This window comes from Sinocyclocheilus anshuiensis, unplaced genomic scaffold (genome assembly GCF_001515605.1).
Source record: "Sinocyclocheilus anshuiensis isolate Anshui unplaced genomic scaffold, SAMN03320099.WGS_v1.1 scaffold534, whole genome shotgun sequence".
NCBI lineage: Eukaryota > Metazoa > Chordata > Actinopteri > Cypriniformes > Cyprinidae > Sinocyclocheilus > Sinocyclocheilus anshuiensis.
The window spans coordinates 1,674,862-1,690,054 of NW_015547712.1; the positions used below are offsets into that span (position 1 = coordinate 1,674,862).

Below are 15,193 nucleotides of genomic sequence, written 5' to 3' on the forward strand. Positions count from 1 at the left end.
ACAAGCCCGTGGATGCGCGCGCTGCCGCCAGACGCCAAGTGTCCGCCGTGCGTAACCGCGTCCTCCGAGGTCCGAGTGCGCGTCCTGGAGAAAGAGACGAGTCCTGGACGCTCTTATTTCTGCCTTATTCCCGTCAGACTGCGGGTTTACGACAAACACGGGGGGCGGAGCGACGAGCCAAACGAGCCACTGACATCCTAGTAATTGAAGAAAATACTCATGGAGCAAAAGATGCGCAAAGAATGTCATCAGAACGGCTCCGCTCGCAGATTTGTATCATTTTGAGCTTCCAAGTGGCGTCAGCTTTTTTTTCTTTTACATCAATCTATCTAAGCTTTCGCATTATGGTAAGTGGCAAAACATCGGAGGTTTCTTTTTATACGAACTTGAGAGCTCGGTTTGACATGCAATGCGTCAGAATCGGACGCTCAGGTTGAACAATTTCGCTTGGGATGATAGTTCATGCTAAAAATCACAAGGATGACATATTTATTTGGTTTGAAATGACGGCACCAAACCAGAACTAGAATTCAGTGCGTTCTTATTCAACCTAGAAAAAAACTCTAAACTAAATAAAGCAATTTATACACAATTATGAAATCATTTTAAACGTTATAAAACTATTCTCAAAACACAAATGTGGTTTAGTAAAGTATTCACGCGTATTTGTTTTTTATGACAAGATCATTCATGATGCAACAGCCAATTTAAAGTTTATTGCTAGAATTGTGGATTGTTCAGTATGCAAATTGAGGACCCTTTAACCCTAGAAAATGAAGTCAGAGGGCATGGCCAACAACCACAAAACACAGCCGTGTGTCTCCAGCTCCACAGTCTGCAGAGAGCAACCTGCAACTAAAAAAGCGAAGGAAAAATTCTAAATATTGAATATTCGTATAATTCCTACATTCATTGCCTTGGATTTCTCAGGAGTCAAAGGCAGAGGTTCGAAATGAAAGCTCACAAATACAGCAGGTAATCAATCAATATGTGCTTGTTTCTAGTTGTATAGGCCTAGTGAAATAAGAAACACTAAGCAAAGCATGTTTTACTGCATGCTTCCCAGCAGCGGGGCAGAATTGTGTTTATTCGAAACAAAACAACAAACAATTTTTTTTTTGTTTGTAAACGAACGAATATTTCCAATGTTTATTTGGCCGTGTAATCTACATATTATACGCGCGCAATTAAAGAAATGCGATTCAGAAAAGGTAATATTTTATTTATTCAACCACAACTGTGGTAATGGAAAATAAAGCATGTTTAAAACACCACCAAGAATACAAGTCCTGAAACAATTGCATGATTTCCATATAGTGTCATGAAACATTTGGAAAGGTCAGAGGCGCGTGGCGCGCAGCTCATGCAATGATGTAAATAAATGACACGGGTTATCTACATTTTTAAACACACTCAGACCTGAAAGGACTTCATTTTAGGTGCGTTTAACCTCAGAAATAAACTGGATTTGTGCAATTTAACAGACCTTCCAAAACAATAAAGTACGGTTTTAATTGTTTGCGTAAAATACGACGAGAACAAACAACCTCACATGAATTTATTGCCTACTCTGTCATTTTTGTTTGTTATATTAGCTTTAATATTTTAAAAGATGTAAACCGTGACTTTTGTTATCTTAAAAACTCCTTCAGCCTATTGAAGGTTTATTTTCTGCGCGTAATTAAATCATAAATCAGTTGTTAAATATTTGTAGCTGAGAGGTCCAGATCGGAAAGCAGAAAACAACGACTTTTCTTTGTTTAATCGCCTTTATTTTTATCCTCCAGAGGCTTGTGCACGGTGAATCTCCAGGTGTACATGTGGCACCGTGGCGCTCTTGAGGACGCATTCCAGCCTGTGATGAGGTGAAAGGTCCAACGCAAGTGACAGAGCACTTAAACAGCCTTTCTTCTGCTGCCTCCCGCAATTAATGTTATTGAAGGACTGAAATGATGCTAATAGTTCGACAGAAAGCCTCTGGCAGTGTGGAAACCCAGTTTGCCATTGCATTTGAATAGAATCGCGTTTATTAAAATGTGTAAGTTAAGGAGAATTCCCTGCAGTGGTTTCAAATGAGGTAAGGTCTGAATGAATGTTAATAAAATCATTAGCCTTTGGAACTGTTTTAATGCCTCTACATGTTTCTTTATGAGCTCCGCGAACAGAGTTGTTTGACCTATAAAGACTCGAACTGAGTTGTAGGCCTGCAGCTCTGTGCTTAGAATCGATTTTATACTATCTTAATACATTCTAAAAAAGACTAAATATGGTACATTATTTCTAAACGACTATTCGTCATCATTTACGTTAACGTGTTTGTTTATTTAAAAAATTCAAAGGCTGATAAAGATGGAGTGCATGGCATAAATGCTTTCAAATAAAAATCTAACGAAATGAAAATGGGACACAATCTTTTGAAACTTATATTTGTGATGTGCAAACAAAATATGCCAATAGAGGACTTTTACCTTATCACTGCCTTGCAGTTTGGGAAAGAGGCGATTTGAAAGTTTTCGATTTTTAGAATGTATTCTTTTATTTATTATTATTTTTTTTTAGAAGGGTTTCATTTCATTTTCTTTGTCGCTAACAAAACTACAGATGTTGTTTGGGTTCACATTACATGTAGGTTACTTTCTGCGTGTTTTTACAAAAAGTAAAGCATAAGGAAGTTTAAAGACCGTACAACTTTAGAAAGTTAGCTAAACGTAGGATTTCATGAGCAGATTAGCTGCTGTAATTTATACAGCTCCTTATGGATGATGTTTCGCTGCAGAACTCCAAATGTATTCTTTGCTTGTGTGTGTGCCACAGTGCATGTTTATTGCGTTTATTATACATCTTAAATGCCATAGACTCATATATAGAATGTTATAATATAGGCTTTAATATGTACAATTTATATAAAGCTTTATAAATAAAGTTTGTTTAATATAGTCAACAAATAATCATCTCCCGAGCGATGTATCTCGATATCGGCAATATCATCTTTAAAAATTAGGCCGATTATTTTGATTAAAAATGCACAATATCCACTGTAACGTGTCATGTAAACCACTAACACCCATGTCAAATAAACACGACTTCTGTCCATATATTTTAAAGATATATAGGCTATTTAGAGTTTTTTCAGGGTAGAGAAAATCGAATGTTTATGGCTAAATCATGCTTAAATCAAATAATACATAATGTGTTGTTTTTGATTAATTATATAGCTTTCAATCACGAAAAATTATGATTGCTGCCCCTTTTAATTGAAGCTTTGTCACGTAAATTAGAAAGGAAGATTTCATGAAACCTTGCTGTGCAAGAAGCACATCGAAACACTAAACCGTATGACACTACATGACATTTTCCAGGATTTTATAAAAAAGAAAATTGCACTGATTTAAATATATTATTGCTTGGGTAAAGTATCTGTGACTGTGGTTATGAATTTATATGTGGCAAGTGTGATATGTGATAATTACATTTTTAACCCTTTGATTTTATTTCTCCCACGTAATGTGTTTTACAAGTAAAATAATTGTATTATGTCAAAGTAAATTGCGCTATAAGGCTGTTGTGCAATTTAGGCGTATATAATATTAATTTTTTTATCTGCCAAAAAAATATGCCTTTTAATTTACATTATAAAACAAGCACAGTAGCAACTTGGAGTAAAAGCTTTGATGCAAATCTTACACTATATTATCCAACCAACGTCTTTAAATATCAAATATGTGAAGAAGAAATTCCACAATATAAGCAATATCTTAATATAATGAATAATATATAAGATATACATTACATACATCTCTTACAAACAGTGTTGGGGAAAGTTACTTTTAAAAGTAATGCATTACAATATAGCGTTACTCCATAAAAAAAGTAACTAATCACGTTACTTAGTTACTTTTTATGAAAAGTAATGCGTTACGTTACTTTTGCGTTACTTTTTAAATCTGGACAGGGCTTGCTGGTTTGTTTTTAAAAGAAAAAAGTTATATTTTTGGCAAATATAAAAGCCTTTTCACACCAAAAGTGAAATGAATACGCCTCAGGCTGAAGGGAAAGTAAATTTACGTCCGTACAGTAGAATGCAGAAGAAGAAATTTCAACACACTTCAGCAATAAAAAAAGACACAAATGTTTGTCTAGAGTAATTTGTGCTTATTAGTATGGTTGAACTGGATCATCGAAGATCAGAAGCAAAGACATTGGTTAATAGAATGGGATTAAATACATAAAGGATATTTGTGTTGTTTAACATTTAATTATTGCAGGTTTGCATCATATTCTGAGTTGCATTTTGAGGCATACTGAATCTGTGTTTTTTTTTTTTGTGAGTGAGATGAATTAATGCATATTCATATTTATTTTAGAACTACAGTAACATCTTCTGATTTCTCTCAACAATCAATAAATTGGAAAAAAAAGTAACTCGCGTTACTTATTTGAAAAAGTAACTCTGATATTCTCTTGTAAATTAAAATGTAATGCATATTACTAGTTACTTGAAAAAAGTAATCTGATTACGTAACTCGCATTACTTGTAATGCGTTACCCCCAACACTGCTTACAAATTAATCTTAGTAAACAGTTTTTCCCAGTCCAAATATATCCGAAACAAAACGTATGGGTTTTTAGGCCATGTTCTCTGTTGAATTCACATCTGACCTCTGATCTCCTCCCCCTCTTCAGCTGAGCTTTCCATCGGTTCTTTCTCACATACCTACCCACCTTCTCTCCCTCTCTTTGTCCTTCCTCTTCCCCCTTACCTAAAGCAGCAAATCTCTCAGGCTCTCTCTCGGGTTTAAATGAGATGAGCAGGAGGCCAGGCAGCTGAGCTCCTGCAGCATTTGAAGAGGCGACCCACTTTGCACACTTTAAAGACTTGGTTCAGACCACCTGGCATCCCCATATCACCCCATCAAACCAGCCCCTGGATAGAGTTTTTATTATTATTATTATTATTATTATTATTACAGTTTTTCTCAGTCGCTTTGGTGCATTTCTCGAATCATTCTTAATATTTGCAAAGAAGCATGTGCATTTCTCAAAACAATTCGTACAAATAGCCCCACACACTGGATTACTTGCAAAAGCCTGTAACTTACTCAGAATCTTTAGTTCATCTCTCAAAAGTATTTATGTCAATGAACATATCAGTGCCATCAGAATGAAAAGTCCTCGTGTCATTGTTAACAACCAAGATAGTCAAAATGCTAAGTCATGTTGTCAATATAACAGTGCACTCTGTTAGTATTACAGTTTTTCTCAGTGCATTTCTCAGATCAGAAATTAAATTCTCAAAACTACTTGTTCAACCTCCACATCATCTAGTCAATTGTGCACATCAAAATAGCAGTTTCTCATTCCTTTGAACAAGTAGCGATTGCTTTGGTACTGTCCAGAATCCGAACTGTCATGTTCGCCGATCGTAGACCCACGCTAGCCCAAGGAATATTCTTTGTCTTGCCTGTGCCATACCTGTTTGCTGTTGTTCGACCCTGCCTGTGTTTGACCACTTCTCTTGTGAATAAAAGCTTGCACATGGATCCGCACGCCTCTCATCAGCCCCGTTACAACGCCACTATCGTTAGTGTTAATATAATTTGCTGCCAGTAATGGAGGATGAAAAGATTGTTCCAGTTTCGGTGTACAAAGCTGAAGTGTTGCGTCATTTGGGCTTTTGTGGTACCGTCCACCCCGGGACCGCGGCGCGGGTGGCGCCATTCCGGTTCGCGAACGAATCGTTCTATTTAACTGGATCTTTTTTGGGTTGATGTTTTTTTGTTGAAATAACTGTTTCTTCTTAGGTTTTTCTTATCAGTTTTGTATATTAGGGTTGTGTGTTACACCTAATGTTGTTAAATTAATGTTTATTGCATTATTTCCGTTTCATGTGTGTTACCATGATGGTGTTTAGTGTTTGTGTGAATGACACTGTGCACCTTCTATATATGTTATTATTTAAAAGTTGCTTGTGATGGGCTTTGGTTCATCATGTGACTTTCTCATCACCTCCTGTATTTGGTGGTTATCAGTGTATTACAAAGGTACAAAACAGTTTTAAATACTTCAACAGGTTGGTATATTAACATATCAGTTAATGAAATTTAATTAAATTTAAGTTAAAACCGTAAAACCTAAAACGTTGCTACCGTATTTTTTACAGTAAAATTCCGGCAACCACAGCTGCCGTTTTTTTAGCGTAAATTTTACGGATTTTTTTTTACAGTGTACATTCTTTTCATTAGAGAAAGTCAAGATTCACCTGCACAATTTATGGCAAATTTACAAAAAGTCTAATAGAAATGTGTAGAAAATATGCTCGACAGTTTATGACAACTAAATCAACCATTCTGCTTTTATTGACTTATGAACTAATGACTAGATGTTTTGAGGGGCAAGACTATTGCACAGAGAACTATATAATAAATTTGGAGCAACATGACATTAGCAACTGATAATGTAGGAACCACAGACAAATGTACATAATCAATTGCATGAATGTACCAAAGCAATCGCAACTTGTTTAAAAGAATGAGAAACTGCTTTTTTGATGTGCGCAAGTGACTAGATGATGTGGAGTTTGAACAAGTAGTTTTGAGAATTTCATTTCTGATCTGAGAAATGCGCCAAAGCGACTGAGAAAAACTGTAATAGGCGCGTACATTTGCCATTCTTATCCAAAGAAAAATAACTATGACTGTATTGAGATAAAGATGGGCTCGAGATTTCTCCCCTGCCCCTCCGGAGGTCTGTGCACGGGGCGGTTGCTACCTCAGAATTATCCCAGTATAAATTACAAATGTACATTCTTATTATTATTGCTCGTATTATTGTTTATTATTATTGCTTTATTATTATATGCTTCTTCTTATTATTATTATTATTTAAGTTTGCTGTTCAGGTTGTGTTTTGTTTGGTTTAATGTAGAGATTATAATTTGCTTTATATATATATATATATATATATATATATATATATAAAAGAGAAATAGATTACAAAGCATTTGTGTGTCATAGGTTATATATTTTTGCTGGAAATGGTTGTTTTATGCCTATTTATGCATCTATCAACACCACTGCAATGAAGGACATCGGGACGATTCTGACATTTGCTTCTTCCTTGATATTTGCTGAAGTAAGCAGATGTTTTGTGAAGTTGTTTGTCTACAGAAGAGCCCTCGAGAAAGCTCAGAGCACTCAGGTACATCCACACACAACCAAATGACATCTGACTTTACGTGGAGACGTTCAGGTTCAGCAAACACAACCACACAAAAAGAAGTTCTGGATCAGCAGAAACACAACATCTCTCCCACACTGCCATCACTTCAAAACACATGACTCAGAAAGAGGCACCAGCCAAAAACATCTCACGTCAAATCTGAGATTAAAGTTTTATTTTCTTCATTTTTGATTCCCCAAACAACCGTTTAGTGAACATTTTTTTTCTTAGTGTGAAGAATATTTTAATAAACAAAAATCTTCTGTGCGAAAAAAAGGTTCCATGGATTCAATAGGTAGCCTGCTGAACCATGTGATTAAACAGCAACTAATAGGACCAATTTTAAGATGCAAGAGAGTCTTCTACACACGTGAACGGATTTTGGGATGTATTAAAGTGATTAAAAGTGATTTAACGTTTCAAAGCGTACATTTACACGTGTTCCTTCTCCTTTTGGACCACTTACAGTCTATGTTATGAACACAAAACTGATGGTCTACTGTTTTGGAATGTCGCCACCTCCAGGCCAAAGAAAATGGAACGTTTAGAATGTTCAGCCTTCCATTTCAGTTCCATTTACTTTCAAAGCAGTTTTATAATTTTGAGATTTTTTTTTTGTTTTGTTTTTTATTATATACCAAGTGCATCTATTTTGGAACGGAAATTTAAAAAAGTAATTCGCCTAAAAAATGCAATTTGTTTTGCGAAGTTCAGGCGTCACCTTGACGTCACGTCATATACTCCCCATAATTGTAAAACATTGAGCGCTTTAAAATAAAAACAAAGTAAATGAGGAATCCAATGGACAGTTGTTTGTGAAGGCAATGTGAAAATGATCAAGATTAAAAACATGGTTTTCATGAAAAGATCAACTGAGGTCAGTTTTGAGATATCATGATATCATGAACTTTAAAATCTGAGTAGGCCTAGGCTACTTGAAGGTTTAAATTACAAAATTTGCATTTACATTTAGTCATTTTGCAGACGCTTTTATCCAAAGTGACTCACAATTGGGGAATACATAAAGCGATTCTTCTTAAAGAGGCAAACAGACACAGGAAGTGCTTGTAATACCAAGTTTTAGGCATTGTTCAAATCAGTACAAGCTAGAAAGGGCAGGAATAAAGAAAGAGAAAGACAAAGTTTTTTTTTTTGTTTGTTTTTTTAATTTAAGATGAAGTTAAATATACACAGTCTAATATAATAAAATAATTGTCTAATATCATTTTACCATATAAACTTTGCAAAGGGCATCTTTGAATTAAACTTTGTATTACTTCCTTTAGGCTGTACAGTTAAAGGTGCATTAAATGTCATCAAATTGATTATCTTTACTTAAACTGGACAGGTTCATTTCGTAATTTAGTCCAGAAGAGAAACTTTGATCGTGAATAAGCCGAATGTGAATGTGCCTTTATTACCAACAGCAAGACAGTGCAGTCCACTATCAGTTCTACAGCTTAAATAAACACGTGGACTTATTAGTGAATTTATCTTTTAATATATGCTGCTGGGTTGTAGCTTTTGGCTGTAAAATCATCTTTTGAAAGTTTTGCATGATCGAACGCATTTTGCGATTAGCCTACAATAAGTTAATGTGAGAAGTAGGCATAGCCTATTTGCAGTTTATTTTTCTGTTAAATAAAAAAAAGAAAAAAAAAAACGAATTAGATCTGGTTTAAATGACAACTGAATAACTGCAAAGCACTGTTTCTCGTTTAAGTCATTATAAAATACAATGCTGCCACCAAGTGGTCATTGAAGAGAATGCAGAGCGCGTGCGTCTCGTAATTTATCAACTCGGCGATTCGTAGATTATAGGCTATAGTATTTCTTTTCTTTGCTTTTTTTTTTTTTTGCCTGTGCGTGGCACAACCTGATCTCAGCAAAAATTCACCCAGTGCCACCGAAAGTGTTTAACAAAAATACCCCAAATTTAAACAAAACTGACCCATAGTAAATTACACGTTTTTCATCTTTAGCATTTGATATATTAAAAAAATATATATATTCCTAGTATTTTCTACTCTATCCCATGATTTGTTTAATACACCTATATCTGTATAGGGGGATTGTTTGTGAAACAGCTTAAATCCCGTTCTGAAAACACAGAACGTCCAGAAAACATGCGAAACAACTCCAGTTAACTTTTATGTGGTTAGAAAAAAAACGGCTCTGAAAATCGATTGTGGAGGCAAGGAGGCCTATCTTTAATGAAAAAAATATTTTTGATACTGACAATATGGCGACGGGGAGATAGTGTTAAATTTGAATAATTAACTACGGCGCATTGTTCTAGTATTTTTTTTTTTCTACAGTTATAAAATAAGAAAGTATTTTAAAAGATTTTAAATGATTTTTCTCGCAAACCAACTGTTGCATAAAAAGAGCAGATTTAATCACAGAATAATGGCGAGGATGCGCGCGTGGTTATTTACAGACGCTAGCACACACACGTTTGTTTCTGTGAATTGTGGGGACTTTCCATAGACTTCTATTACTTTTATACTGAACAAACGATATTTTTATTCTCTAACCCAACCCTAACCCTACATCACCCCTTACAGAAAACCTGTTTGCATTGTTATACTTTCAGATAAACACCATTTACTATTTTTAATTGTTTTTTTTCCCTCGCGGGACCGCAGGCCGGTCCCCACAATGTCAAAAATTTCAGGTTTTAATATCCTTGTGGGGACATTTGGTCCCCACAATGTAGCATAAACAAACACACACACACACACACACACAAAGTCTTCTAATACAAAAATAAATAAATAAATAATTTTGCTTGCGCGATTTTCAGAAAAAAAAGATGTTTATTACAGGTTAGTCAGAATAATTAATAATTTCAGTATACAAATAAAACAAAAAACAACATATGAAAATGCTCTGAAACTATCGTTGTCAAGTTTTCAGTAACCTACTTGTAATCTTGCTAAATTTAACGAAAAGTGACACATTTGACCGTTGAATATGAATTAAATTTACTCATCAATACACTGTAAAGCATAAATATATCTACATACAACACTTTTACGAGATGGTGATGTCCCAGGGTGTAAGTATTACAGTTTTATCGAAAATAAAATTAACCAACATTGGAAAAAAACATATAAAACACATTAAAAAAAATATATGTCCACATTGTAGAAATATAGCCTAGTTAGTGAAGCGAATTAGTGAAAACTCTCCATAAGCTCTTCACCAGGACCAAGGCTGCATGTGGCCCAGGTGACTGACAGATGTCAGATGTGTCATGACGCTGGAGCAGATGTTGTGACTGTGTTGAATTTGAGGGAATTGCTTCATATTAAAGGCACTATATGGTGCCGCTGCTGGAACAGTAGCAGTGATGTCCTGAGGACTGAGAACATGGCACACTCTTCCGTCCCTCACCAGAACGGGAAAAGAAACCCGGCGCGGAGAGAGCAGATACGGGTCCATTCCTTTCTCAGCTCGGGCTCTTTTCACTTTGTACCGATGGTTCTGGAACCAAATCTTCACTTGCGTTGGAGTCAATTGTAAGACCTTAGCTAGATGTTCTCTCTCAGGCGCGGATAAGTATCTCTGTTGCCTGAAGCGTCTCTCCAGTTCAAACGTTTGTGTCTTTGAAAACAGGATTCTCCTTTTGCGCTTTTTCCCCGAGTCCTCTGAACTCTCTCTGTCCCGATCAACAGACTCATCCGTGGACAGTTCTGGAGTTAAATCCTCTGGAGATGCGGATGGCACTGCTGAAAATACATAAATATTATTACAAAAAAAAAAATATAATATATATATATATATATATATATATATATATTTACACACACACACACACACATTATTAATGTAAAGTAATAACCTATATTATTCATCAGAAATAAATTACCTATATATATAGATCATCATACACTCTTAAAAATAAGGTTCCAAAATAGAGTTTTAGTAGCGATGCAGTAGAAGAACCAATATTTCCCCTTAACAATTCTTAAAAGAACCGTTTTTCTTAGTGTGAGGAATATTTCAATATTCAAAGAATATTTTCCCACTATAAAGAACATTTATGTTCTAGTTGTTTACATTTCTTTATGGAACCAACGCTAGTATAACCTTTATTTGTAAGAGGGTAATTGCGTAAATGCGCAAAACCAATGATCATGTTGAATGCATTTCTTAGAATTTTTTTTTTTTTTTGCATTTTTTATTGTTTTCTTTGGTTCGAATATGTAAAAAAATAAAAATGAAATAAAAGATATATTAAAATAACAAAACACCAGCTTTAAGTGTTTATTTAAATCATTAAAACGCGTAAACTTACATGGATATTTGTGGCCACATGGAGATCCGAGCCAAAGCGCATCTCTAGAGGATGCGCGCTGCTGATTTCCAGAAAACCCTTCATCCGCCTCATCCTCAGTGTCTTCAGTCACCGATCCTTCATCGTTCGTGCCCGGGAGGTCTAAAATATCGCGGACAGAGAATCCTGACTTGGAATCCTTTAGGGACATTTTCCAAACCAATATACCGTGAGAGTGAAATCTCTCCAAAAGCGTTCTGGTAAGTTATAAATGAAGATCCGCCGGATTGGACAGCGCACACACACACGGATCACAGATGCTCCTCGGATGCTACAGTGCTTGACCGAACCAATCCATTAGTCTGGTCCATTTAAGGTCGTAGATGAGTGCTGGACCTGCAGAAAAGCGTCCAAAACGAGCGAGGGCGGATGAGTCAAGTGCTCGAGCACTTTCTGCGGGTGTGAAATAGTGAGTTGAGCTTCTATCAGCGGAACATCAGAAATGCATGAGTGGGATGAGGTGACACGACTAAAACACGAAAAAGGGGGAAAAGAGAAACCCCCCCCAAACTCATTTACATATCAGAAGCGTCCGTGGCGCAAATGGAAACCCTCCGTTATAATTATCTTTAAAAACGCACGCATTTTACGTTTACAGCGCGTGATTGGTCGGAAACGTTGTATGTTGGGGGTGATGAGCTGTCAGCGTCGAAATGGGGTTGTTTAAAATGGCAAGTGGACAAATTATGGAAAGCTTTGGGTTCTGGGTCAATATTTTGCTTAGAGCTTAAGTCAAGTGCCAAATTTATCAAGCAAACCGACCCATATTTGACGACAAGAGCAGAATCCTGTTACTGACCTCCTTCAGAATTCACGCTATATGCTGTAGGTCATTGATACTTCGTGTGGCGCTTAAAAGCTTTTCGTTAATGATGCATTCAGATGTTTGAAATTGACGGCTAAATCGACATACTTCACCGCATACTTGTTTTAGAATGATCACAACCCAATGCATTTATTTATTTTATTTTATTATTTTTAAACGAAGTGCATTACAAGTACAACGTTTTGCAAATTAATTCCGAATCCGTTGCAGAGTATGGTTAAACTATTATTAGCCTATTATCTTATTTTAGTTTGGAAGTTACGCAGGGAGTAATTTAGGGTAAATTCCGGTTATTTGGGACATTTTTGCGAGTCATCTCAATGGCCCAAAGTGTGTCAATTTACCTGAATTCACCCACTATTTTATAAGTGGTTTATCTGCCATTTATTTTCATATTTTTGTTTTATTAAATTAGTTTTTACATTATTTTTTAATTCTTTTTTTGTTTCATATTTTTCTTTCATTAGAACTATTTTTAGGTGCATACAAACAGTTTTCAAAGACTACCTATGTGCATGCATAACATTTCTATGCATAAGAATATTGAGTAGGCTATGAGTGCATCTAAGTCTGCAAGAGTTTATGGTTATGACTTTGGTCAGAGAACCGTATTCTGTGCTTTAGGCAACTCTGAACGTCTAGTGATCTCTTTATTTATTCGGTTATATCATCTGAAATGATTTGTGTGTCTCTGGTTCTTTTTCTGACAGTATATGTGATGTGAATGTTCAGTGGGCCCTGCGTGCGTCATGGGTGGTCGGACTGTGCAAACACATCTACAAACCAACAGCTAAGCTCTGGACAAAAGACCAATGAAAGGCTCCCTCTGGAAGTTTTTGTGCTAGATCAGGTTTTGCATTTATTTGGGGCGCAGAAATAATGGTTGATTGACGCCCTCGCACAATACACCCAAACTGGTCAAATAAAAGTGAGTGCGCTCCTTGTTGTCATGGCATTCAACTGGCCTCAATGAACGATGCCTTCATTCATGTTTGGAGCTTTGACTGTCTTATAAAAACCGAATTAGACATTCATAGCGAAATATTTGAGAGTTTTCTGCATACTTTAGACAGGCTATGATTTCCTGCGGTCAAAACTACGTCCTTGTTGTAGAACAATACATATTGAAGATTTGAAAGCTTAATGTGCACATACTGTAAAAAAATTCCATAAAATTTACGGTAATAAACCGGCAGCTGTGGTTGTCAGAATTTTACCGTAAAAAATACAGTAGCAACATTTTAGGTTTTACGGTTTTAACTTAAATTTACAGTTAAATACCGTAATTTCATTAACTGATATAATGTTACTATACCGACCTATTGAAGTACTGAAATCTGTTTTGTACCTTTGTAATACACTGATAACCACCAAAAGCAGGTGGTGATGAGAAGCCCATCACAAGCAGCTTTTAACATTTTTGCGAGTCATCTCAATGGCAAAAATGTCTCAATTTACCTGAATTCACCCACTATTTTATAAGTGGTTTATCTGCCATTTATTTTCATATTTTTGTTTTATTAAATTAGTTTTTACATTATTTTTTAATTCTTTTTTTGTTTCATATTTTTCTTTCATTAGAACTATTTTTAGGTGCATACAAACAGTTTTCAAAGACTACCTATGTGCATGCATAACATTTCTATGCATAAGAATATTGAGTAGGCTATGAGTGCATCTAAGTCTGCAAGAGTTTATGGTTATGACTTTGGTCAGAGAACCGTATTCTGTGCTTTAGGCAACTCTGAACGTCTAGTGATCTCTTTATTTATTCGGTTATATCATCTGAAATGATTTGTGTGTCTCTGGTTCTTTTTCTGACAGTATATGTGATGTGAATGTTCAGTGGGCCCTGCGTGCGTCATGGGTGGTCGGACTGTGCAAACACCTCTACAAACCAACAGCTAAGCTCTGGACAAAAGACCAATGAAAGGCTCCCTCTGGAAGTTTTTGTGCTAGATCAGGTTTTGCATTTATTTGGGGCGCAGAAATAATGGTTGATTGACGCCCTCGCACAATACACCCAAACTGGTCAAATAAAAGTGAGTGCGCTCCTTGTTGTCATGGCATTCAACTGGCCTCAATGAACGATGCCTTCATTCATGTTTGGAGCTTTGACTGTCTTATAAAAACCGAATTAGACATTCATAGCGAAATATTTGAGAGTTTTCTGCATACTTTAGACAGGCTATGATTTCCTGCGGTCAAAACTACGTCCTTGTTGTAGAACAATACATATTGAAGATTTGAAAGCTTAATGTGCACATACTGTAAAAAAATTCCATAAAATTTACGGTAATAAACCGGCAGCTGTGGTTGTCAGAATTTTACCGTAAAAAATACAGTAGCAACATTTTAGGTTTTACGGTTTTAACTTAAATTTACAGTTAAATACCGTAATTTCATTAACTGATATAATGTTACTATACCGACCTATTGAAGTACTGAAATCTGTTTTGTACCTTTGTAATACACTGATAACCACCAAAAGCAGGTGGTGATGAGAAGCCCATCACAAGCAGCTTTTATATAGAAGGTGCACAGTGTCATTCACACAAACACCAAACACCATCATGGTAACACACATGAAACTGAAATAATGCAATAAACATTCATTTAACAACATTAGGTGTAACATACAACCCTAATATACAAAACTGATAAGAAAAAACTAAGAAGAAACATAGTTATTTCAACAAAAAAACATCAAATTTGAAATGTAACGCAGGGAATTCTGGGAATGTCAATTTACGGTTATTCACTGTAAATTATACGGTCTTTTTCACTTCCAAAAACGGTATACTACC

General features: G+C 35.7%; 1 protein-coding gene across 1 annotated transcript; it reads right to left on the reverse strand.

Annotated features, from left to right (window-relative positions):
- Window positions 1-10,422: 10,422 nt before the first annotated feature.
- On the reverse strand, window positions 10,423-11,711 carry LOC107704037 (homeobox protein Nkx-2.2a-like). Its single transcript, XM_016506870.1, has 2 exons — window positions 11,522-11,711; window positions 10,423-10,949 (listed from the first exon to the last, which is right to left on the reverse strand). Exons 1-2 carry the CDS (start codon window positions 11,709-11,711, stop codon window positions 10,423-10,425), a joined length of 717 nt encoding a protein of 238 aa, XP_016362356.1.
- Window positions 11,712-15,193: the final 3,482 nt, after the last annotated feature.